The sequence below is a fragment of the Capsicum annuum genome, chromosome 5, assembly GCF_002878395.1.
Source record: "Capsicum annuum cultivar UCD-10X-F1 chromosome 5, UCD10Xv1.1, whole genome shotgun sequence".
Taxonomy (NCBI): Eukaryota; Viridiplantae; Streptophyta; class Magnoliopsida; order Solanales; family Solanaceae; genus Capsicum; species Capsicum annuum.
Window position 1 is genome coordinate 220,358,709 of NC_061115.1, and position 23,879 is coordinate 220,382,587.

The 23,879-nt window shown below is 35.8% G+C and overlaps 1 protein-coding gene across 1 annotated transcript; it reads left to right on the forward strand.

Annotated features, from left to right (window-relative positions):
* Positions 1–3,348: 3,348 nt before the first annotated feature.
* Positions 3,349–4,313, forward strand: LOC107872214 (type-2 histone deacetylase 1-like). Its single transcript, XM_047412296.1, has 2 exons — positions 3,349–3,952; positions 4,045–4,313. Exons 1-2 carry the CDS (start codon positions 3,349–3,351, stop codon positions 4,311–4,313), a joined length of 873 nt encoding a protein of 290 aa, XP_047268252.1.
* Positions 4,314–23,879: the final 19,566 nt, after the last annotated feature.

Genomic DNA, 23,879 nt, shown 5'->3' on the forward strand with positions numbered 1-23,879 from the left:
GCCCAAGCCATGGGCCCACCCCCGGGCTCGTAGGTAGCGGTACACAACCTCGTCCTAAAAATGGCTTGTTCAGCCCGTTTCACCCATTTGAACCCCAAATTGGCCTCATCCACACAAATAGCCCACACTAGGCCACTTCCAAGCCTCCCTGGCACGCCTCGGTAGATTTTGGGCCCAAAAGATTCCTGAGCCATGGGCCCACCTCCAAGCTCGTTGATTAGAGCCAGAACAACTACTCCAAGAGCACTCATCCATAAACCGGTTACTGCTACAAAATTGATTACGTGTCTATGACTTCATTTCTCGGGAAATCCGTACATCGGAAGATCCTAAATTTGAGACTTTCTATACTAAAAATATTCTCTTAAATGAAGGTATTCGTGCTTGGATGGTGGCTCAAGATCATCCTCATGAAAACCTTATATTTTTTGAGGAGTTTTACCACGTGGAAATGCTCTTTAATAGAACTTTCTCTTTAGTCGAGGTCATGATCAAGATGCCGATTTCGCTTGGTGGGCTGGGAATGCCTGACAACTCAATTTATCCAGGAAAATATTGGGAGCTCATGTAGCTTATGCTGGATTAATTGTATTCTGGGATAGAGTAATGAACCTATTTGAAGTGGCTAATTTCATACCGAAGAAGCCAATGTATGAACAAAGATTCATTTTACTTCACCATCTAGCTACTCTAGGTTGGGGGTAGGTCCTGGTGGGGAAGTTAGAGACATTTTTCCATATTTTGTATCTGGCGTACTTCACTTAATTTCCTCTACAGTATTGGGCTTTGGTGGTATTTATCATGCACTTTTGGGTCCTGAGACTCTTGAAGAATCTTTTCCATTTTTTGGTTATTTACTAAATCCCCCCTTTGGAGGGGAAAGATGGATTGTTAGTGTGGATGATTTAGAAGATATAATTGGATGTCACGTATGGTTAGGTTCCATTTGTATACTTGGGAGAATCTGGCATATCTTAACCAAACCCTTTGCGCGGGCTCACCGTACGGTGTGCTTGTATGGTCTGGAGAGGCTTACTTGTCTTATAGTTTGTTTGAGTGCTTTATTTGTTTTTGGTTTCATTGCTTATTACTTTGTCTAGTTCAATAATACCATGTATGCTAGTGAATTTTATGGGCCTACTGGACCAGAAGCTTCTCAAGCTCAAGCATTTACTTTTCTAGTTAGAGACCAACAGCTTAGGGCTCTTCTTATCTCTTTCATTAACGAGTTTAGTACATACAAATCTAACGGTAGTTCATCTCCTTCCGAGCTCACATTCATTTTTCAGTGTATGCTTCCCATCTCTATCTTTCTACCGGCAGGCACATCTGTCCTTTGCATCATCGATAATGAATGAAAGTCAGTCTCACCCCCTTGTTACTTAAAGGGAAAGCCAGAGAAGGGCAATTCAACTAAGGAAAGAATAACAATAACAAGAATTGCTTAAGTAAAGTAGTCCCATTTCTTTTTTTCGGTATACCGCTCTGCGAGCAGAGCTAATGAACAAAAATATTTCCAAGTATCATGGAAGTTTTGAGGAAGATATGGCTATCTATTCTCCATTTTTTTAACCGTAGTAATGAAGAAAGCAAAGGGTCCGCGTATGTAAATGAGGAGGTCTCTCAAATCAAAAAAAAAGCCCATGGTTGAGTGAGCATAAAGCTCTGCCCTTTTCTTTCCTTTTGAAGCTGCTTTCCCTCCTTACCAACCTGAGGGTAGTATTATATAAGCAAAAGAGTAGGCAAATAGGGAAAAGTGAAATAAGGGGATAGAGGCAGTCAATCGGTAGAAGGCAAGCAACTCTCGTAAGAGGTTTTTTATGCTGGTTCCCCCCGCAGTTGTGCCCCAACTCTACTCCTTGATGAAGTTCATCAATTTCTGCGTTTTCCGTTTGTACTTTACTAAAAGTCTAGTTATATGATTAAGTAGGAAATAATGTAGGTAAAGTAAAAGGGTCAATTACGCTCTATCAGTCTTGGAAGGAGTTCATGGAGTATGCATTCCCGTTTTTGAAATCATAGAGCTCAAGTTTTTTCCCTCTCCTAATCTGAATCGACTCTAATCATAAAAGGGGCATTAGATCGAGGAAATATTGGCGGTCTATCTGCCATATCGTTTATTCTTTCTCGGGCCAATGCTTCATTCTCTGCTTTTTGTACTAGTTTGATAAGATAAAATGAAGAAAACTCTTATCCCCAACGAACTGATTTATGTTTGACGACAGGCTTCTTGACTCCACTGCTACCCACTCGGAGTCGACTATTGATCCGTCTCCCGAGCCCCTTTTCCTTTCGTCCTTGCTTGAACCCTAAACCCTAAACCCAAAAACCCTCTTTCTCTCTCTTCTCTGGTGATTTTTTTCTTCTCCCTGTGCTTCTCCTTGGCAGCCCTTTCATGGATGCTCAGGCCACTGGGCAGCCTCCTTCTGAGGGTGTCCATCCTACCCCCGCCCTAAATTATGCACAAATTCTACAACCCACCACACAAAATCCACCAAAACAGTCCATCCCGGCAATCTCTATAAAACCTATTATTTTCCATCATGGAGAACCCACAGTGCAGTGGAGTTTGGATGAAGTGCAGCGCATGATAATTCATGAAAATCTCCAATATGCAATTGTTGGAAAATTTTCTTATAGCTGGCCAGAAATACATGCTTTACAGAAGCTGATCCCAAGCCAATGTGAAACAAAAGGAGACTGCAATATTTGCTTTCTTTGCAACCGTCATGTGCTAATCAGATGTATGCAACTTGAAGATTATATTCAATTGCTATCTAAACCAGCATACTACATCAAGGATAAGCATATGTATCATCAGATGAGACCGCTAAAGTGGGACCTTTGGTTTGATCCGATGGAAGAGACGTCAGTTGCGATGGCATGGATTTCTTTTCCTACTTTACCACCTCATTATTTTGTGAAGGAGGCACTTTTTTCTTTAGCTTCTTCCGTAGGGAAGCCACTCCAAGTTGATTTAGCTACAAAAAATAAAACGCCACCAAGTTGTGCACGTGTAAATGTGGGAAGTTGATTTGCTGGCAGATCACCCAAAGAGAGTCCAAATCCAATGTATTAATCCTTCTACTGGAGAAATAAGGGCCAAGTGGATAAAAATTAAATATGATTTTATGCAAAGTATTGCAAACATTGTTGTTTGCAGAGACATGACGAAGAGGGGTGTAGAGTTCTTCACCCTGAACACATTTCGAATGATAAGAAACAAGAAGATGGTGATAGTGTCGAGCAAACTGATCAACATGCTGCTGCTGGACACATTGATCAAGTGACAAAAAAAATCAACCAATTACTGGTGCAAATCCAAATCGAGGTTCAGGACAACCTGTTATGAACGGGAAAAATTCTAATGTTCCAATTAGAATCTTATCGAGCGACAAGGTTGTTGGGAATATTCAAAATACCTGGCAATGGAGTAAAGGCCAAAATCGACCCACTTTGGTTGATAATAGCAAAAATCAAAATTTAGAAAGTGGAAACAGTGTAGTTACAGGAAAGGAACTGGAAGTTGGTAAGGAACCAGGTGCACCCCTTCAAATTTCAAATAAATATGCAGCTTTAGAGAATAGTGATGGAGAGAATAATCAACTGGATAAGGTGCCACATGAAATTGTTGTAGCTGAAGCAGGTCACACTACTAACTCAAGTAATGTGGATAAGAATTTAAATGCAAATGCCCCTATGTTTAAGCCAAGAAATACCACTGGTTCTCCTGCTAAGGAGAAGAGCACTAAAGAGTGGGTGACTTCTGCCTTTTCCAAAGAGAATGGGGGTCAATTGGTTACTACTAACCAGTCTTGCCAAGAAATCCCATCTCAAACGTATGAGACGACCACAAAGGAAGGATACAGGGAAATAGAAGAAAGTGAAATACATGATTGCAATGTTGATGAACATGGCGATGATCGGAATCAAATAAATAGTCAAGTTCAAGGTGTTTATACCAGCCACAAAATGCCATAAGCAGCAGCGTTAGTTTCAGGGAGACAGTGAAAGAACCTAAAATAATTTCCAAGGAAGATGCAGGTGTGAATCCGATAGTGCAGCAAGGTGATATAACCGTTAGTACGAATGCGTCTGGGCATAAGAATGAGAAAGAAGTAGAGATGACTACTTTTAATAACGTTGCTGAAGTGCGACCAGATGCGCCAGATTGTGAGGATCCTCAGTTTGCGAAGCGAGATTCTAAAAATTCAAATAAGAAGGGGAAGAGGAAAAATAGCAATAACAACAACCAGGAGCAGTCAGGGGCACAACAGAATCGACAAAACAATACCAAAGAATCTCAGGGATAGCTTGTTGTGCCTAACGTTACTCTTCTAGTTGTTGCTTAGAGTGCAAGGCCAGGAGATAAAGATAACGAATTTACCGGCATTGATCGAGATGAGGAATCCACCACTCAAAATTTTCAAAATATTGCGAGGGAAGGGGATTTATCCCCGAGGAAAATATAGAAAGGAAAATCTGGTGGTAAAAAAAGAAAAAAAAAACAAAGGGACAACAGCGTGCCAACTTCAGGTATGCAAACGAGGAGAAGTGCGTCTAAATCCAATAGGTAGCTATGAATAATGCTCTTATCTGGAATATTAGATCAGTTTACACTAAGAAAGCTTTTAAAAGGATTTTGTCAATGCATAAAAAGCACCAGTTTTATCTGATTGGCTTGTCAGAACCTTTTCAACATGCCCATAAAATTGAGAAGTATAGGAGGAGGTTGGGGATGCCTACTGCTTTGTCAAATATTAATGGGAAAATATGCATTTTTATGGATGAGAATTGCGAGGTGACAGTGCTCATAGATACGGAACAATAACTTTCTTTGAAGTTATTCAATAATGAACTCGGCAAGTAGATAATAATTACACTTGTTTATGCAAAGTGTGATTTGGTGGAGCGGGTTGCTTTGTGGGATTCAATGCATTTGAGTGATCCTTGGCTAGTCACAGGTGATTTTAATGTCATTGTTGACGAGGAGGAAAAATATAAAGGGCTTCCAGTATCCATCAGTGAAGCAGAAGATTTCAGGCACTGCATTCAAACATGTAATTTATCTGATTTGGGCTTCAAGGGAAGCATTTTTTCATGGTGGAATGGTCTAACGGACGAAGCTTGTATTTTTAAGAGATTGGACAGGTGCCTGGGCAGTTTTGAATTCCAATAGATGTTTCTGGGATGCAATGTGACTTATTTAATTAGATTTGGCTTGGATCATTCTCTGTTATTGCTTGAGTGCAAGGTTGACAGTCCACAAATTAAGAAATCATTCAAATTTCTAAATTTTTGGACAACTCAGGAGAGCTTTCTGGATGTGGTGCATCAAAACTGGAATTCTGAGTTTGCGGGTAATCCTTTTGTTCAGTTTAATCTGAAGTTGAAGAAGATGAAGAAAATTTTATCAAGTTGGAGCAAAGCAACTTACGGAGACATTTTTCAGAAAATTGCTAATATGGAGGAAGTGATCAAGGTCCTGGAAGTTCAATTCGAACTCGATCTTTCGCAGTAGAACAGACAGAGTTTATTAAAAGCCCAGGCAGAATTGACAAGAGTGATGCATATTAAAGAGGAATTTTGGAAGCAAAAAGCAAATATGAGTTGGTTTTAAGAGGGCGATAGGAATTCTAGACTCTTTCATACACGGATGAATGACAGAAGAAGGAGGATGCAGATAAGGAGGATCCAACAAGATGGTCAGTGGTTAGAATCAACTGAGGAAGTAGCCAATACTGCTGTGAATTTTTTCCAAAAACAATTCACAGAAGAAAGTGTTCCATCAAAGTTTTATATTCTAAAACATGTCCCTAGTATGATCAACATGGAGCAAAATAAAGAGCTGGTTGCCTGGCCAATGAAAGAAGAAGTCAAGAATGCAGTTTTTGGCTTGAATGGTGATAGCGCTGGAGGTCCCGATGGTTAGACTGGAAAATTTTTCCAATTTTGCTGGGAAATAGTAGGAGACGATGTGTGCACAATGGTTATAGAATTTTTTGGAGGTCGACAGCTACCTAGATTTATTACTCACACGAATTTTGTGTTGCTACCAAAGAAGAAGGAGGTGATCACATTCTCTGACATGAGGCCGATAAGCCTAAGCAACTTCGTCAACAAAATCTTTTCAAGAGTAATTCATGATAGATTAGTTGGCATTTTGCCCGAGTTGATATCTTCCAATCAAGATGGCTTTGTGAAGGGCAGAAGCATTGTAGAGAACATCTTACTTGCCCAAGAGATAGTCACCGACATCAGATTGAGGACAAAGGCAGGGCCTAATGTAGTCATAAAGCTTGACATGCAGAAAGCCTACGACAGATTATCATGGTTTTTCTTAACGAAAGTTCTAAGAAAGATGGGGTTCAGCGAGAGGTTTATCAGAATGATTTGTGATATAGTGAATAACAACTGGTACTCGGTTTTGGTAAATGGGCAGCCGTATGGTTTCTTTAAATCTTCCAGGAGAGTAAAGCAGGGGGATCTGCTGTCTCCCACTTTATTTATTTTGGCTGTGGAGGTGATGTCCAGGGGTCTGAATTCTCTGCACAGTGATTTGTATTTTTGCGGCTTTGGTCTTCCTAAATGGATTCCAAAAATTAATCACCTAGCTTATGCAGACGACACCATCATTTTTTGTCTTCGTGCCCTATTTCCTTATAGTTGATTATGGAGGTGCTCACAGATTATGAGAAGGCATCTGGACAGAAAGTCAATAAGGAGAAAACCGCAGTATATATGCATCACTTGGCGGATCCTGTATTGATGGAAAGGGTGCAGCTTGTTACCGGGATTAGTAGAGATGAATTTCCTTGGAAATACTTAGGATGTCCGATCTTTTATAGCAAGCGGAATATGTCATTTTACTTGGACCTCATTCAGAAAGTGTTGGGTAGATTGCAATCCTGGAAAGGGAAATTACTTTCTCACGGGGGAAGAGCAGTTCTTATTTCTCATGTGTTACAAAGCATGCCGATTCACTTGTTATCGGCTGTCGACCCTCCTGATTATGTAATTAAAAAATTACATAAGATTTTTGCTCAATTCTTTTGGAGCAACTTTGTGGGCGATAGAAGCAGGCATTGGGAAAAATGGTTGGAGCTGTGTTTGCCACAGGATGAAGGTGTCTTGGGGTTCAGGTCCATGTTCGATGTGTCCAAGGCTTTATTTACTTGTGGTGGAACTTTAGGACAAAACCATCCTTGTGGAGCGCTTTCATGAGCAACAAATACTCTAAGAAGATTAATTCGGTTATTGTATTATGGAAGGAAGGGTCACACGTTTGGAGGAAAATGTTCGAAGCCAGGGATTTGATTGAGCATCAAATTTACTGGAAGCCTAGGATGGGATCTTCTCAATTTTGGTTTGATAATTGGACGGGTCTTGGAGCATTATATCAAGTCACTCTAGCTGATTTTTATTGTGATGAGTCGATTCTTAATGTGGCTAATATCGTTAGTGATAACAGGTGGACAAACAATTGTTGAGGAACATTTTACCTGCTAATTTAGCTGAATACATAATAGAAAATATCCAAGTTCCATCACAGTTGCAGGAAATGGATACACCCTACTGGATACTCGAGACTACCGGAGAATTCTCTGTAAAATCTGCTTGGGATTATATTAGATTGATGATAACGCTCAAATTACACTCTTGAATGGGCGTAAGTGATCGATATCAATATAAAACCCAACTAGGTTGGGGTTGAATCCCACAGGGAATAGGGTGTGAACGTCAATTTGTTTACGAAATACTTTACTGGTAGTTCATCGTTTCTGAAAGTTGGGGGTTTAAAGTTCACAATGTATCAATCTTCACTTTCTGAATTTGTAGATTTATTATCAATATAAACGGGAAACCAGGGTTATGATCATCAAAGGTTTTGGGTATTGACAGATACCAGGTAATGTTAGAGATTCTCGGAATGAGTAAAACAACAGAATATCCATGACTATGATACTATCTGACTTATCTCTTGACCTCACCAGACAATTTATTATTTAATTCTCTCAAACTTAGATAATTTATCTATATCCAATCGGATGTTATCTCAAGTAGATTAATCCAGTTATGGCATTAATCATTAAACAGAAGGTTGGTAGCTTCCGAGTCCCTGTTCATAATTCTCGTCCTCTAGTCTATTTCTCCGTTTAAAATCTAAGGCATAATCTAATGTTTGCAACCACTAGATTTCAGTTAAAACCACAGAATTTCAAGATGTTCTACTACTCTTTGAATCCGTTAAACACCTAGCATCATATCAAACCCTAATCCTTGGATCCTATAACCCCGGCTAATGAAATTAGCCGCTCATGATTTGACGAAGAAAATCACAAGTTGAATTCATGATGATAATGATAAACTTACGTATAGATGGAAAACAACAAATAATTTCTTCAGTTAAATCCCAAGTTAGAAACCCAAGAATAGTTGGTAAGAAAGAAACTAAAAATAATTGGCAAAAGAAAACAATGTTCGTATTTCTCCCTCCAAAATTCTTGTTCAGAATAATGAAAACTTCCTTCTTTAAAAACTCTAAAAACTACTATTTATACTAAAGCGTAATTAAGGAAATGAAATAACAAAATCATAGCTGGGCTCGGATTTAGGTGGCGCCATATTGGTGTTGGTCGTCAGTCTTCTGACGGCGTCTCAAATATGTCGTCAGAATTCATTCCATCTTGACCTATTTTGCCTCACTCTGACGATGTCCTATGACGGCTTACCACACTTGTAACGGCGTGTAGCAAATGTCGTCAGACCTACAGCTTATTTCACCATGTTCTGCCTCACTCTGACAGCATATTCTGACGGCTTACCATACTTGTGACGACATATTGAGAATGTTGTCACTCTCATCCAGTAACTCTTATCCACTGTTCTTCTTGACGCCTTTTTTTGGTAGCTTATCATATCTCTGACGGCAAGCAAGAAATGCCGTCAGACTCATATCAGCTCAGTTGTACCAGATTTTATTTATTTTGTTCATCTTTCCAATGTTTTCCTCTCATCCTTGCTACAACTGCAATATCACAAGAAAACGATCAAAAACAATCAAAAGTTGCTTAAGACTTTGCAATTATTTAGAGTTAAAAACCTCAAATGTGTTAGCATCTGCTCACACATCAACAAGCACTGTGTGATTTAGGAGCAAGTGTTAACCTGATGCCATTGACTATCTATAAGCTATTGGGTCTGGGAAATCCCACACCGACCAACATGAGGCTGGTAATGGCCGATAGATTAGTAAAGCGACATTAACTTACATTAAAAAAAATATATCAAATATAACATTCAAATTATGTACAACGTAATGTTTATCTTTTACTAATGTTTCAATTTATAAAATAAATATTTTCCTTTATACATACGTTAAATGACCTTAAACATGCATAATCTTTATATAATGAATACGTGTGTATATATATCATACCGTTGGGATAGACCATTGAAAATTGCTATATACGTATTTGAAAGCTGAAAACTGATGTTTATAGTACGTATTTGAAAGGTGATGTTTATAGTACGTATTTACAGTAATAATAATGTAATATATAATCGATAATTCATTAGAATATAACGAACGTGTTCTATTATAAGGTAATATACTTATGGATGTGATATAAATAGTACGAATTCAAGAGTTTATATATATATATAGAGAGAGAGAGAGAGAGAGATGGATGGATGGATGGATGGATGGGTAGGTAGGTAGGTAGGTAGGTAGGCAGGTAGGTAGGTAGGTAGGTAGGTAGACAGATAGACAGATAGACTGATAGACAGAGACAGATAGACAGATAGACAGATAGATAGATATGATGTAGTGATCGATTGATGAACAATGTAGTAGGTATATTAATGACATAAAATAATGTAATCTATAATTCATTTGAGTATTTGTGAAATAAGTTGTATATTATTATTATGGGGTAGTAAAATCGTGTATGTGATGTTTATAGTACGTATTTTAAAACTGATAGACAATTGAATATATGTATATATACGTATATCTCGTGTAGTGACGTATGTAGTAATCGAAAGCTAGATAACCGAATCTAAATATCAAAATATTTTGATTGATACGTTGATATATATCAAAATATTGAGATAGTAGATATACTATTTCGGGTCAATGTAGACACGCATATGTTTTTGAAGTTGTAATAACGTAAGACTAGTATTACGAGGTATATGAGAGGGGGAGGAAAGAAGAAGGGGAAGGGGAGACAGAAAATTGAACGACCGCGCCAAATAACGTAACACAAATAATCGATAATTGATTTGATTAAGACGTTGTATTATGAGCGAGGTATATGTATATATCAATGAATTTTGCAAATTACGATAAATTTTTGGCTAATTATCTTTTAATTACGATATTATATATATATATATATATATATATATATATATATATATTTATAATATAAATCATAATTCGCAAAATTCATTGATATTATTATATTATTGAGAAATATACTACTCCTGTTAATGTGTTGATAAAATAACCAACTATCTGATTTGTACATATACGCATTGCGCTAATATGATGAAAACATAATTAATTATAGGATTTAATATTTTTATTAAAATTGAGTACATGTGATTGTTTTTCTATAATAACTATTGTAAAACTAACTCAAACACTTATATTTTACTTTGTGATCATTTTTGTAAAATTTTAATTAACTTAATTTATTAATATTTTTTAAAACTAATTAATAATTTTTTATTTTAACTAATTAAAATATTTTTTTTACTAATTTACGAAGAACGACCACTTGTGTCAGTTTTTCAAAAAAATTCCATAAAACCGACCACTTGTGGTTGGTTTTATGGAAATTTTTTGGGAAAACCGACCACAAGTGGCCGGTTTTCATAAATTAGTTAAAAAAAATTAATTAAATAAACCCAACCCCACAAGGCCCAACCCGCCCCATCGGTTTTTAATAATTTTAAAACAAATAAACCCCAAATCAACCCCCACCCCCGACCCCCCCCGCACACACACAAAATCCCCAAATCCTCAAATCTACCCTATTACCGTCGTTTCCTGCCGCCTCAAGCCCTGATAAGTTCCAAGAACTTCAACTCTTTGTTTTTCTGGTTAGATACTAACTAAAGGGTTTATTATGCTTTGGTACTAATTTTAGTTAGCTCAAAGTAAAAAATGTATTTTTTCTATAAAGCATTTGTTCTAGTTATTATGCTTCATTACATAATTTTAGTTAGTTGAAAGTAAAAAAAGTAATGGAAATTTCGTTTTAGTTAGATCAAGATTCAATTTTAGTTCAAGAAATTTCCTTTTAGTTAGTTGAAGATTCAATTTTAGCTATAAGTTCCCCTCTTTGTGTGTTATAGCAAGTAAATTAGGGTTTATTTATATTGATACTCCATTGTAGTTTTAGTACGTTGGTGGTTTGTTGATGGTGATTTTAAGCTAAAATACAAGAAAATAAGGATGCCAAAAATTTTATTATTTTGAGTAATGATCCAGTTTTGTTAATTCTACTTGCCTAATGGGTTGCTTAGAATTTGATGCTACCGTTTGACAGAATCCGAATTCAGAAAAAGGATTGCTTTGCTATTTTTCCATTGACCGCTTATCTCTTTCACTTTAATTTAGGCCAAGCTAAGGTAAGTTGACTTTCCTCTAATTTGTTATAATGAAGTATTGTTATTTTTCATATTGAAGTTTAGTGAAGCCATGTGTGGCCATGTTCGATTCACTAGCATTGTTGTTATCTTCTTGTTATTGTTCATATTAAAGTCTTGTGACGCCGTGTGTGGCCTTGTTCGATTCACTAGCATTGTTGTTGACATCTTGTTGATCTTGTTGTTGCTTGTTTCTTGTATTGTGAACTTGAACTTGTATCATTTGTATTGTGAACTTGAACTTGTATCATTTGTATTGTGAACTTGAACTTGACTTTAAAGGTGATTTTTTTGTTTAGAATGTGACTTATTTGGTGGCTTAGTTACTTGAAAATAGTTAAGTGTAGGGACTTTAGAGGTGATTTTTTTGTTTAGAACGTGACTTGTTTGGTGACTTAGTTACTTGAAAATGGTTAAGTGTAGGGACTTTAGAGGTGATTTCTTTGTTTTGTATGTGGTTCGATTGGTGACTTAGTTACTTGAAAATAGTTAAGTGTAGGGACTTTAGAGGTGATTTTTTTGTTTTAGATGTGGTTTGATTGGTGACTTAGTTACTTGAAAATGGTTAAGTATAGGGACTTTAAAGGTGATTTTTTCAAAAATGTGACTTGATTGGTGACTTTGTTGGTTGAAAATGATTAAGTATAGGGACTTTAAAGGTGATTTTTTTGTTTAGAATATGACTTGTTCGGTTTAGTTACTTGAAAATGGTTAAGTGTAGGGACTTTAAAGGTGATTTTTTGGTTTAGAATGTGACTTGTTTGGTGACTTAGTGTAATACCCCGATTATGGTAACCGGAACGCTACATGGTGCTAACAATCCCGAAGGACCACTAGCTAACCCATGACTGATATTTGTACTTGTACACTGCATAATATAGAGTATAAATGTGGAATACATAAAACTGTAAGGCCATAAGGTTCAAATCTGATAAAATGTAACATCTAATGGGGTATGAAATACCCAAAACAACTTAAGTAAACTGTCTGAAACATGATAGCCTGGAAAGCCTCTAAAACATGATTTGTCTGAATAAGGAGTTGATGGGACATGTCCCCAACTAACTCCAACTATTGAAGTAAACTAAAATCTGAACTACTGAAATGATAAGGCATCCTGGAATGATGAGGACTCACTACTAGTTTGTCTGTTGATGATCTGAAATCCTACTGCTGCTCTGAGGCTCATGCTTCTAAACCTATGGCGTAAAGTAAAATGTCATAGCACAAATGCGTCAGTACGATGGAATGTACTGAGTATGCATGTGAGGTATGCTAATGCATGGGGTTCATATGCATGAACAATACTAGCTTACTGAACAACATGAACGTGAGAGTACATGCATGAATACATAATAATTAAGATCGTGGAAACATGATAACTGAATCTGAATACTGATATACTTATAACATGAATTTACTGATAACATGAATGACTGTAGCTGACAGTCTTGAATCTGATAGAACTATCTGAGTTCTGTACTGTATCTGAGTTGACTGTATCTGACAGTCCTGATATTCTGAAGAATTATCTGAGTTCTTTTACTGAGACTGAGTAAATGCGCTATAATAGCTGAGCTGGGGTCCAATCTGTGCCTTGATTGGAAGGGTATCAATACCGCGCCACTAGTAAGGACAAACTGTGAGTACCCTAATCTGGCAGGTACTCTAATGAGAATGGTGGGAACCCTAATCTAACACGTTATGCGACCTTATCTACTCTCAACTAGCAGGTATGATGTCTCGACCTACGCTAACTATGTAGTTCTGGAACGCAAGGATCGCTACTAAGAATCATACCCTAATCTGACAGGTGAGTTCCCATCCTTGGGTTCACTCGATGCTAATTACTATTCCCATCTAAATGGACACTAAATATGATTAACTGAACTGTATGTGGACTGAGTTTACTGAATTCTGTTGACTGATAGAATGTTACCAAATTCTGATAATTGACTGAGTTCATGAGATTACTGAGATGTTCCTGAGTCATAAGACTGACTGAAGTCTAAGGATCATGGCTTGACTGTAGGTATCGTGAAAACATGACTTGGATCTAGGCACACAGCTATATTTTTTGGGTACAAGTACCCCCAGGACTTGATAGAAGGAGACTTGACACTTCTTGACATTCTTGAATACATGATCAATCTCAACTATTTATAATAAAATAAGTTGGGGATTTCATGAAGTACATGGTTAACATAATCTTTTATATGGTAGGAATTCATATAATCAAGATCATAATTTCATACCCTAACATCATGGCATTCCAACAACACATTCATTGTTCAATAATAGCGTGGAAACCATTCAAGCATAAGGTTAATAGAACGAATTCATCTTTTATGCCATAATAATTCATAATACATGTTTCTTGTTTCTCTTAAACATTTAACCAAACACCTTACATGCACCATTTAGGTCATAGGCCTAAGGACCAAATTAACACATCATAAACAACAAATTTTACATGTTTTCAACTCACATGATGTCATAGCTTCATAATAACCCATAAAAATCCCAACTTGAAACCATACAACAACAAAATATTTACAACACATGATTTTTAAAACGTGATTCTTGGGCTCCACGGATGAAAGGAATCCATGGATGAACACTATGCATACCTGGGTTGAGTTTTCTTGAAGTTCTTGAACTTGAAGGATTTGAATCTCTGAGTTCTTGGAGAAGATTTAGATTTTATTCTTGGGGATTAATCTTAGAGAGAAAACCCTAATTTTGTTGTTGTGAAAGAATAATGAACAAATGAGCTGAGGTTAGATATAACTGGGTATATATAATCGGATAGTAAAAGACCAAAAAACTCCTGTTAAAACGACTTAAAATTTTCGATTGGGATATGCGACGGTGGGTGGCGACATTCCGTCGCATGGTCGATGGTCCATTGGACTGACCGTCGCACAGAAATAGAACTGGGACTCACTACCTTTTGGCGATGGTGGGGTGCGATGGTCCGTCGCATGGTCGACGGTCCGTCGGACCTCTCCGTCGCACTCAACTAGAGAGTGGACTCACTGCCTCAATGGAACAGTCGTGGTGACGGTCCATCGCTAGTCCGACGGTACATCGGCCTGCACTGTCGCACCTGGGCGATTTTACTGCCTTCTGTATTTCGGCCATAACTCTCGCATTCGATTTAGGATTTGGACGAAATAGGTATCGATGGAAAGCTTATTCAGTTTTCCACATGACAAAAAAGTGAAAATATTAAAAATTTCACATATATAAAAGTGGATTCATCTTTCAAAGTAAGTTTCTAACATTCTTGGGACGATTTGAAGCTAGGTAGAAGTACAGGGTATTACACTTAGTTACTTAAAAATGGTTTAAGTGTAGGAACTTTAGAGGTGATATTTTTGTTTTGGATGTGGTTTGATTGGTGACTTAGTTACTTGAAAATGGTTAAGTGTAGGGACTTTAAAGGTGATTTTTTTATTTAGATTGTGGTTTGGTTGGTGACTTACTTACTTGAAAATAGTTAAGTGTAGGGACTTTAGAGGTGATTTTTTTGTTTAGAATGTGACTTGTTTGGTGACTTAGTTACTTGAAAATGGTTAAGTGTAGGTACTTTAGAGGTGATTTTTTTGTTTAGAATGTGACTTGTTTGGTGACTTAGTTACTTGAAAATGGTTAAGTGTAGGGACTTTAGAGGTGATTTTTTTGTTTTGGATGTGGTTTGATTGGTGACTTAGTTACTTGAAAATGGTTAAGTGTAGGGAGTTTAAAGGTGATTTTTTTGTTTAGAATGTGACTTGATTGGTGACTTAGTTACTTGAATGTTTGGTGACTTAGTTACTTGAAAATGGTTAAGTGTAGGGAGTTTAAAGGTGATTTTTTTGTTTAGAATGTGACTTGATTGGTGACTTAGTTACTTGAATGTTTGGTGACTTAGTTACTTGAAAATGGTTAAGTGTAGGGAGTTTAAAGGTGATTTTTTTGTTTAGAATGTGACTTGATTGGTGACTTAGTTACTTGAATGTTTGGTGACTTAGTTACTTGAAAATGGTTAAGTGTAGGGACTTTAGAGGTGATTTTTTTTTTGGATGTGGTTTGATTGGTGACTTAGTTACTTGAAAATGGTTAAGTGTAGGGACTTTAAAGGGGATTTTTTTTTTTGAATACGGTTTGGTTGTTAACTTAGTTGGTTGAAAATGGTTAAGTTGAGGGACTTTAAAGGGGACTTTTTTTATTTTTAATGTGGCTATGTTTGGTAATAATTAAAATTTTGTGACTTGATCTAATTAGTTGAATCTGATTGATTGCGTAGATGGAACCTGATTATAACTGGATATATCAATGGAACAATGATAATAAAATGGGTATTAGGGAGGAATTTGTTGAAGGTGTGAAAAGTTTTGTTGAACATGCTAAGACACTTGATGTTTGGACACAATTTTGGGTTATTCGTTGTCCTTGTGTTAGATGTGATGGTATAAATCTTATAAATGAAGAAGATGTAAAGGAATATCTTTATAGAAGGGGATTTCAGGAGGACTTTTTAAGATTGCGCGGTGTTCATGGTGATGTTGCACAAAATAACTTTGTTGTTGGAGAAAGTAGTACGTCTGTAGGGCATAATGAATATCAAGATACTAGAATGACAGAAATGGTGCACGATGCTTTTGGGATGCAACACGGGGATGACTTTAGGAAAAATGTCGAACATGTTCCGAATAGCGAAGCGGGCAAATTCTATGAACAATTGCATGCTGCTAGTCATTCTTTGTTTGACGGGTGTTCGCACTCTCGTTTATTTGTTGCTGTTAGATTATGAAGTATCAAATCTGACTGGAATATTGTTGAAGGAGGAATGGACTCAATGATAGACCTTATTAAAGAGTTAGTTGACCCCAGCTTAGAGGCTCCTGATTCTTTCTATAAGGCGAAAAGATTGGTGTCAAAGTTAGGTCTCTCATCGATTAGAATTGATTGTTATGAAAATGGTTGCATGTTATACTTTAAGGAATATGCTAACCTAGAGTCCTGTAAGTTTTGTCAGCACCATCGATATAAGCGTAGTTCTAGTGGAAATCCAATTGCTATTAAGGCAATGCATTATTTATCTCTAATACCAAGGTTGAAGAGGTTGTATGCTTCTAACAGATCAGCTGCTCATATGAGATGGCACAGTGAAAATAGAAGGCCTACTGGTGTTATGTGTCATCCATCTAATGGAGAGGCTTGGAAGCATTTTGATTCAACTTATTCAGATTTTGCAGCTGAGCCACGAAATATTCTTTTGGGATTATGTACGGATGAATTCTCTTTTTTTTAGTAGATGCTGCGCCATATTCATGTTGGCCTGTATTTGTCATCCCTTATAATCTTCCTCTTGAAATACTGATGACTAGTCCCTATATATTTCTGAATTATGTTTTCCTGGCCTGTGTAATCCAAAAAGCAGAATAGATTTCTACTTGCAACCTTTGATCGATGAACTTCAAATTTTGTGGCATGAAGGGGTTAAAACTTGAGACATCTCAGTTAAACAGAATTTCAATCTGTGAGCATATATAATGTGCACAGATCTCATCGATCATTTTCCAAAGCCGAAGCCAAAGACAAAGCCGAGCGAGCGACGACGGCGGTGTGAGACATCTCTTATATTTTCAGAGTGTTATTTCACTGACAATTATTTATATTTATCACCTGCTTGTGTTTCCTCTACAGTTTGCGCAAGGGTGCATTCAAGACTGTGTATGTTCCTAAACTCAATTGCTGATTTTTTATTGTTCTTTTCTATAGCACTAATTGTGTATTCATAGCATAAAGCATTTTGTCTTTTTAAAAAAAATGTGTTTCAACTACAAGGCATTTGACTTACATGATGGTATTGAAGGTGCATGGAGCCGAGTGAAAGTCGAGGACGTTTTGCAGTCACTTGATAAGTTGGGAAAGTTATATTCAGAGATGCATCTTCTTAGAAAATTGAAGCATGGGAATATAATGAAGTTCTGTGATTCATGGGTTGATGACAAGAAGAGAACAGTTAACATGATCACTGAACTCTTCACATCTGGGAACCTGAGGCAATGAGTTTCTCATAGTTCCTCATTTTCTTTGCTTACAAATTGTGTTGTCATACAATAAATATGGAAATTGTACTTATCAGATACCGCAAGAAGTATAGAAGTGTTGATACGAAGGCAATAAAGAATTGAGTAAATAGGCACTTCAAGGGTTAGATTATCTTCACAGTTACAACCCTCCTATCATTCATAGGGACTTGAAGTGTGGCAACATATTTGTCGATGGAAATACTGGAGAAATTAAGATTGGGGACCTTGGATTGGCTACCATTTTGGAGCAGCCTTCTTTTAAGAGTATTGTTACAGATACTTCTTGTATCGATATACATTGAAATAATGTCCCCTCTTCTAAAACACTAACTTTATCTATTCCTCTGAAGGGACCCCAGAATTTATGGCCCCAGAGTTTTACAAAGAAGAATACAATGAACTGGTTGACATATATTCCTTCGGCATGTGTATGTTGGAACTAGTAACCTTTGAAGATCCTTATAGTGAATGCAAAAATCCTGCTCAAATTTTTAAGAAAGTTAGCTCGGTAAGTTTGATAAAGTTGCTTCTTTAAGTTGTGTAGGCATTACATGTTTTAGTGAATCGAAGCAATTTTATTTATTCTCAGGGTGTTAAACCTACTTCCCTCGGCAAAGTTACTGATCCCCAAATCAAAGCATTCATCGAGAAATGCATGGTTCCTGCTTCGCTGAGGTTGCCTACCCAGGACCTTCTCAAAGATCCATTTCATCAGATTGAGAAATTAAATGAGCCAACCCATAGTCTGTTTCTAGCTTTCACCTTACCAAAGTCCAAGATCATTAAGTTCATTGAAATCTGCACCTCATTCAATGGATGTAGATTTCGAGTATAATCAATCATTTTATACAGACTCCCATTTTGGAAGTCCTTGTGCTCCGACATTGGAATTTTAGAGGTTTCATCAGAATAGTGAATTTAAATTGACGGGTAAGAAGAAAGATGAGAACTCAGTTTCATTGACCTTGTGAATTAAAAGCCATTTAGGTATGTAGATGCGTTCTAATTCATTATTATTTTTATTATTTTGGCATTTTGGAATGAAATTGTCTCTTTGTTTATTTAAAGCCTTCGAATTTTTCAGGTAGAGTAAGGAATATACACTTCAATTTTTATCTTTATACTGACATTACACTCTTAGTTGCGGCTGAGATGGTTGAACACTTGGAACTAGATGATCATGATGTAGATTTTATTGATGACTTCATTAATTATATAATAATGAAAATTTTGCCTAGTTGGAAGCCTTCCGATTATTTTTCTAGTGGAGGGAGAAGTCAAAGACAAAAAGCTATAGAGAATTACCTAACCTTGTCGCCCATCACTACCACATCTAATGCTCGGCAAGATAATATTCCAGTTCTCAATATTAATAACCAAATTGGTAGTACTCATCGAGCTGATGAAGATAAATTGTATACAAATTCAAGTTGCACTTCTTGTCACGTTACTTTTGCTTCCCCATCACATTTGGAAAATATGTGATAGATGGAGAGTGTCAAGGTTCAGCTGCTACTGAATTTTTGGAAAAAGATTATTTTAACTACTAATCCAAGCTCAAAGTATGATCTCAAGATATGATACACACTGTACAGAACCACACTACACTAACTGTTCCATTGGATGGAAGGTTCTGGAAGCTTCTCGATTGTTAGTCAGTAAGCAATAACAAGTTGTTAGAGGTTGTTAGGCAAGTGGTTAATCAGTTATGATGAGCTGTCACTAAGTTGGAAATGAGCTCACTATCTTAGCTCAAGTATATAAATAGCTGCAATGCTGTAATGTACAGATGATGAAGAATAAAATTCTCAACTACACTCTCTCCTTTGTTCTTCCTTGTTCATGGATTATCAAGCTGTAATGCTTGAATTTCACATGGTATCAAAAACACGAGCTCAATACTGAGAGTATTTCAATCCTTTTTCCTCATATTCTCAAAGAATTCTAAAGACCTCTATATGTTCTCTATTTTTTGTTCTTTTATCTCTGCAAGTTTGGTCGATTTTGCAGTTCAATTTCTTCATTCATGGCACCTAAAATTGATCAAAGAGATCCACTCTTCATTAGTGCTTTGGATAGTTCAAGCACTGTACTCGTTCCAATCAAATTAACTGGTTCAGAAAACTATAGTCTTTGGAGTCGATCTATGCGAATTGCTCTCTTAGGGAAGAGAAAGTATGACTTTGTCACTGGATCTTGCAACAAGGAGTCATACAGAGAGGAACTCCATGAACAGTGGGAAAGATGCAATGCTATTGTCCTCTCATGGATCATGAACACTGTGAGTGAAAGCTTGTTATCTGGGATCGTGTATGCTACAAATGTTTGTGCTGTCTGGGATGATTTGAAGGAAAGATATGACAAAGTGAATCGTATGCGCATATATCAATTGCATCATGAAATCAATATGCATTCTCAAGGTACTAATTCAATCTCAGCTTATTTTACTAAGTTGAAAACCTTGTGGAGTGAGTATGATGTTCTGGTTCCTAATCCTAGCTGTGATTGCCCTAAGTCCAAAGAGTACTCAGATCATATGTGTCAACTGAAACTTCTACAATTTTTGAGTGGATTGAATGAGTCCTACGATCAAGCTAGGAGATAAATCTTACTTTCAAGCTAGGAGATAAATCTTACTTAAGGTAGTAACTCCTACTCTCAATCAAGCTTATGCCATGCTCATAGAGGATGAGATACAACACTCAGCATGTATGCTTGCTATGCACGATAGATCAGAACCTCTTGCTATGCAGGTGAATCACAATTGTGGTTATGGACAGGGGAACACAAATTACAAGAGTAGAAAGTGTGACTACTGTCACCTCTCAGGTCATATAAAAAAAAACTACTACAAATTGATAGGGTATCCAAATGATTGGAAGAACAAGAAGAAACAAGGTTATATTCCTCCAAATTTCAGGTCACATAATGCTGGTGGTAACAATTTCACACCACATAATAGGGGTAATAACTATATTAGCATTGGTATCAAGTCTTCCCAAACTGCAAGCATGGTAGTAGGACCAGGTGATGCTGCCAGTTCCAGTCATGATGTAAATTCTGCACCACTGGCAAAACCTCATACATTCACAAATGAAGAGTACACTTAAATCATGAACATGTTGAAGAAGGATACTAAGGATATGAAACAAGTCCATATGACATGTTTACCACTTGTTTTTTATCCGAGGCTTGTCCTGACAGTTGGATTGTAGATTCAGGAGTTACACATCATGTGTCTGCCCATAGACACTTGTTCAAAGATAGCACCAGTCTGGTTCCAAGATAGCACCTGCCCATAAAGCTTTTAACTAAAAATAAATAAAAATTTATTCTAAAGGATGACCCTTCTATTTTTTTTAATTTATCAAATTTTATAAAATAATAAGTCACTTACCTTACTCTACATGAATCGATAAATTATATAGTTGTTTAAATATATAATGACTTGAGAATTTATTATTTATTACGATAAAATATTTTTTATTGTTATTAGGAATACTTAAAAGGGACTTGTGAAATGTCATTTTTTATTAAAAATAAACTTTGATTTGTCGTATCTAAAATTAGTAAAGTCGGTTTTCCAAATTAGCAATAATACGCCTATCTACCACAAATTTATATTTAAAGGATTTCCAAATTATTACCTAATAAGAAACTAATATTATTCTAAAGATAACCTACTATTTCGTATTAGAGAAGTATTAAAAGGATTCTAACAAACTTGGTCATTATTGTAAAGATATCTTTTAACCTACAAATTTTAAAACTTTTAATGATGTAAATTAAATGTCGAAGTCTAGTGATTATGCTAAGTCTAAAATCTAACGGGCGAAGAGGGAATGATAAAAATTCGCTACACGAAATCACATAAGAACATATAAAAACACAACTTTTAAATAATAGTGCACGAAATATTAAATAAAGAAAAGAAATAATAATAACAGATTTCTACAGAAGAAGAGTAAAGCTTGAAAAGAGGAAAGGATGCACTAGACTGTTAGAAGGAGATACGTAATGCAATTTGCTCGCTTCTCTGATTTGAACAGAGATGGAGTCATGCCATGAGACTCCAAACACACTCCCTAGTGTACATGAAAAAATAAGAAAAATATAGATTAGGAGCCAAACTAATTGTAAGGAAAATGAACGGAAAGAAATACGTGCCACATGAATATTCGAATATTAAATTTTAATGAAACCGTGAAAATAAATCAGCATATACCTATTAGGAACAAACATTTGGGAATAAATATTTTGGGATGTAAACAGCTTTTGTCTCATATAATAGGCAACTCAATCCAAATGAACATGAAAAAGAAAGTAAATTAACAAGACTTCTAACAATTCATCGGGGGAAAACATATACTTAAATCCTTGTCAAGGAACACGTGAACCAACCTCATAAAAAAAAACCTCATATCATAATATTCAAACCTGTTATCCGTCAAACTCCACAACAACAACAACAAAAAAAAAAAAAAATCATTGTATTCCCACAATGATAAACATAATGAGTTTTGGACAAAATTAACTAAAATACCCTTTTCTTTAAAAACCTTTCATAGCATAACTTTTAATAGAACATTTTTCCTTCTATCTCCTACATTTTATAACAATATAATAATACTTTAATTAAGCATAATCCTTTCTCGTTAAATATTTCAAATAAAGAAGAACACTAGTTTACGGCAAAGCTATTCAACATTTGTTATCTTATGAAAAGAAAGAAAGAAAGAAGTTAGACTTTTAAAAAAAAAATTCCATTAAAAAAAATCAATAAAGCTTTAAAATTAATTGATAAAGAAATGACATCCCTTTTAATGCAAAAAGATAAAGTAAAGCAATTATTTGTTTTTTTTTCTTTCAACACCCCTTTTAATAATAAAAAAAAAAAAGATGCAACTATTTGCCCTTTCCTTTCATGCACCTCTGGTGCCATAAACGGAATTAGCCGGTAACGCACGTATCAATTTTCGAAAAAAATAATATGAGTATAATTAATATTTTCTTCATTTTTTATTTTTACTTGACCCTCTTTTTATTTAAAAAAATAATTTGTTTCACATTACTTGTACAATTGTAAAATCAAGATTATTTTACACATATTTTTTCATTCTACTCATATAATTAAATGACTAAACAAATATAAATACTCAAAGTTATGTTTTTTTTAAAGCATAATTAATAAGGCTAATTTGATAAAAATAAATTCTATTAATTATTCCTTAATGGGAGTACTAAGTTCACAGGGCCAACTAAAATAAAACGGAGAGAGTATTTAGTATTGATGATAGCATTGAAGATATATTTAAAATTTCCGCAATACCAAAATAAAATCTCAGGATCATAACAACAACATACCAAGTAAGGCCTAAAATTAATTAATTCATAAAAAAAGATCAAAACGAGGCAATCTTACTAAAATAAGAACAACAGCAACAAGGACACCAAATAGACTCTAAATACAAAACTAAAACATAGATATTGGATGAGTTAACCAAAAAAATAAATAAATTTAAATAACATTAATTCTTATCAACCATTTTCACGCATAGCCATAAAAGAAATAGAATAAGCAAACGGATCCAGATAGGCAGAGTTGAGATAAATGACAAGAAACTATAAACAATCGTATTTTATTTCTAAAAAAAAAAACTGAAACAAAAAATGTGAAGATGAAGGCGATTACTGACCTTGTGTGGAGAAACGAACTAGGGCTTCAACTCAAAGACTCTCAAGTATCACAAAATTCAAATTTCAAATCAAACGAAAAAAAGAGGAAGAAGGAAAATGAGCACCAAAGTTTTTCTTTTCAAAGATTATGGGCTCTGCAAAAGTTAAAATTTTCGGTGGACTTTTCGTGATTGAAGTGTGTTTGGTTGAATTTCACGTGAAGAGAGGATTTTTAGGATTGTGTTGGTCATATTGTTGATGTTGCTGTTGTTTGATGTTGTAAGGTGAGCTGGGCTAGGGGGTTTGGTTTGGGCTAGTAAAATGAGTTTTGGGGCTGGTCTTCCAACATTTTAAAGGGCTAAATTTAATTAAAGAATTTGGCCTAATCGGATCAAAGTTAATATGCTAACACGTGTTTGTTTATTCATTTTTTAAAAAATAAAATAAAATAGTGAAATG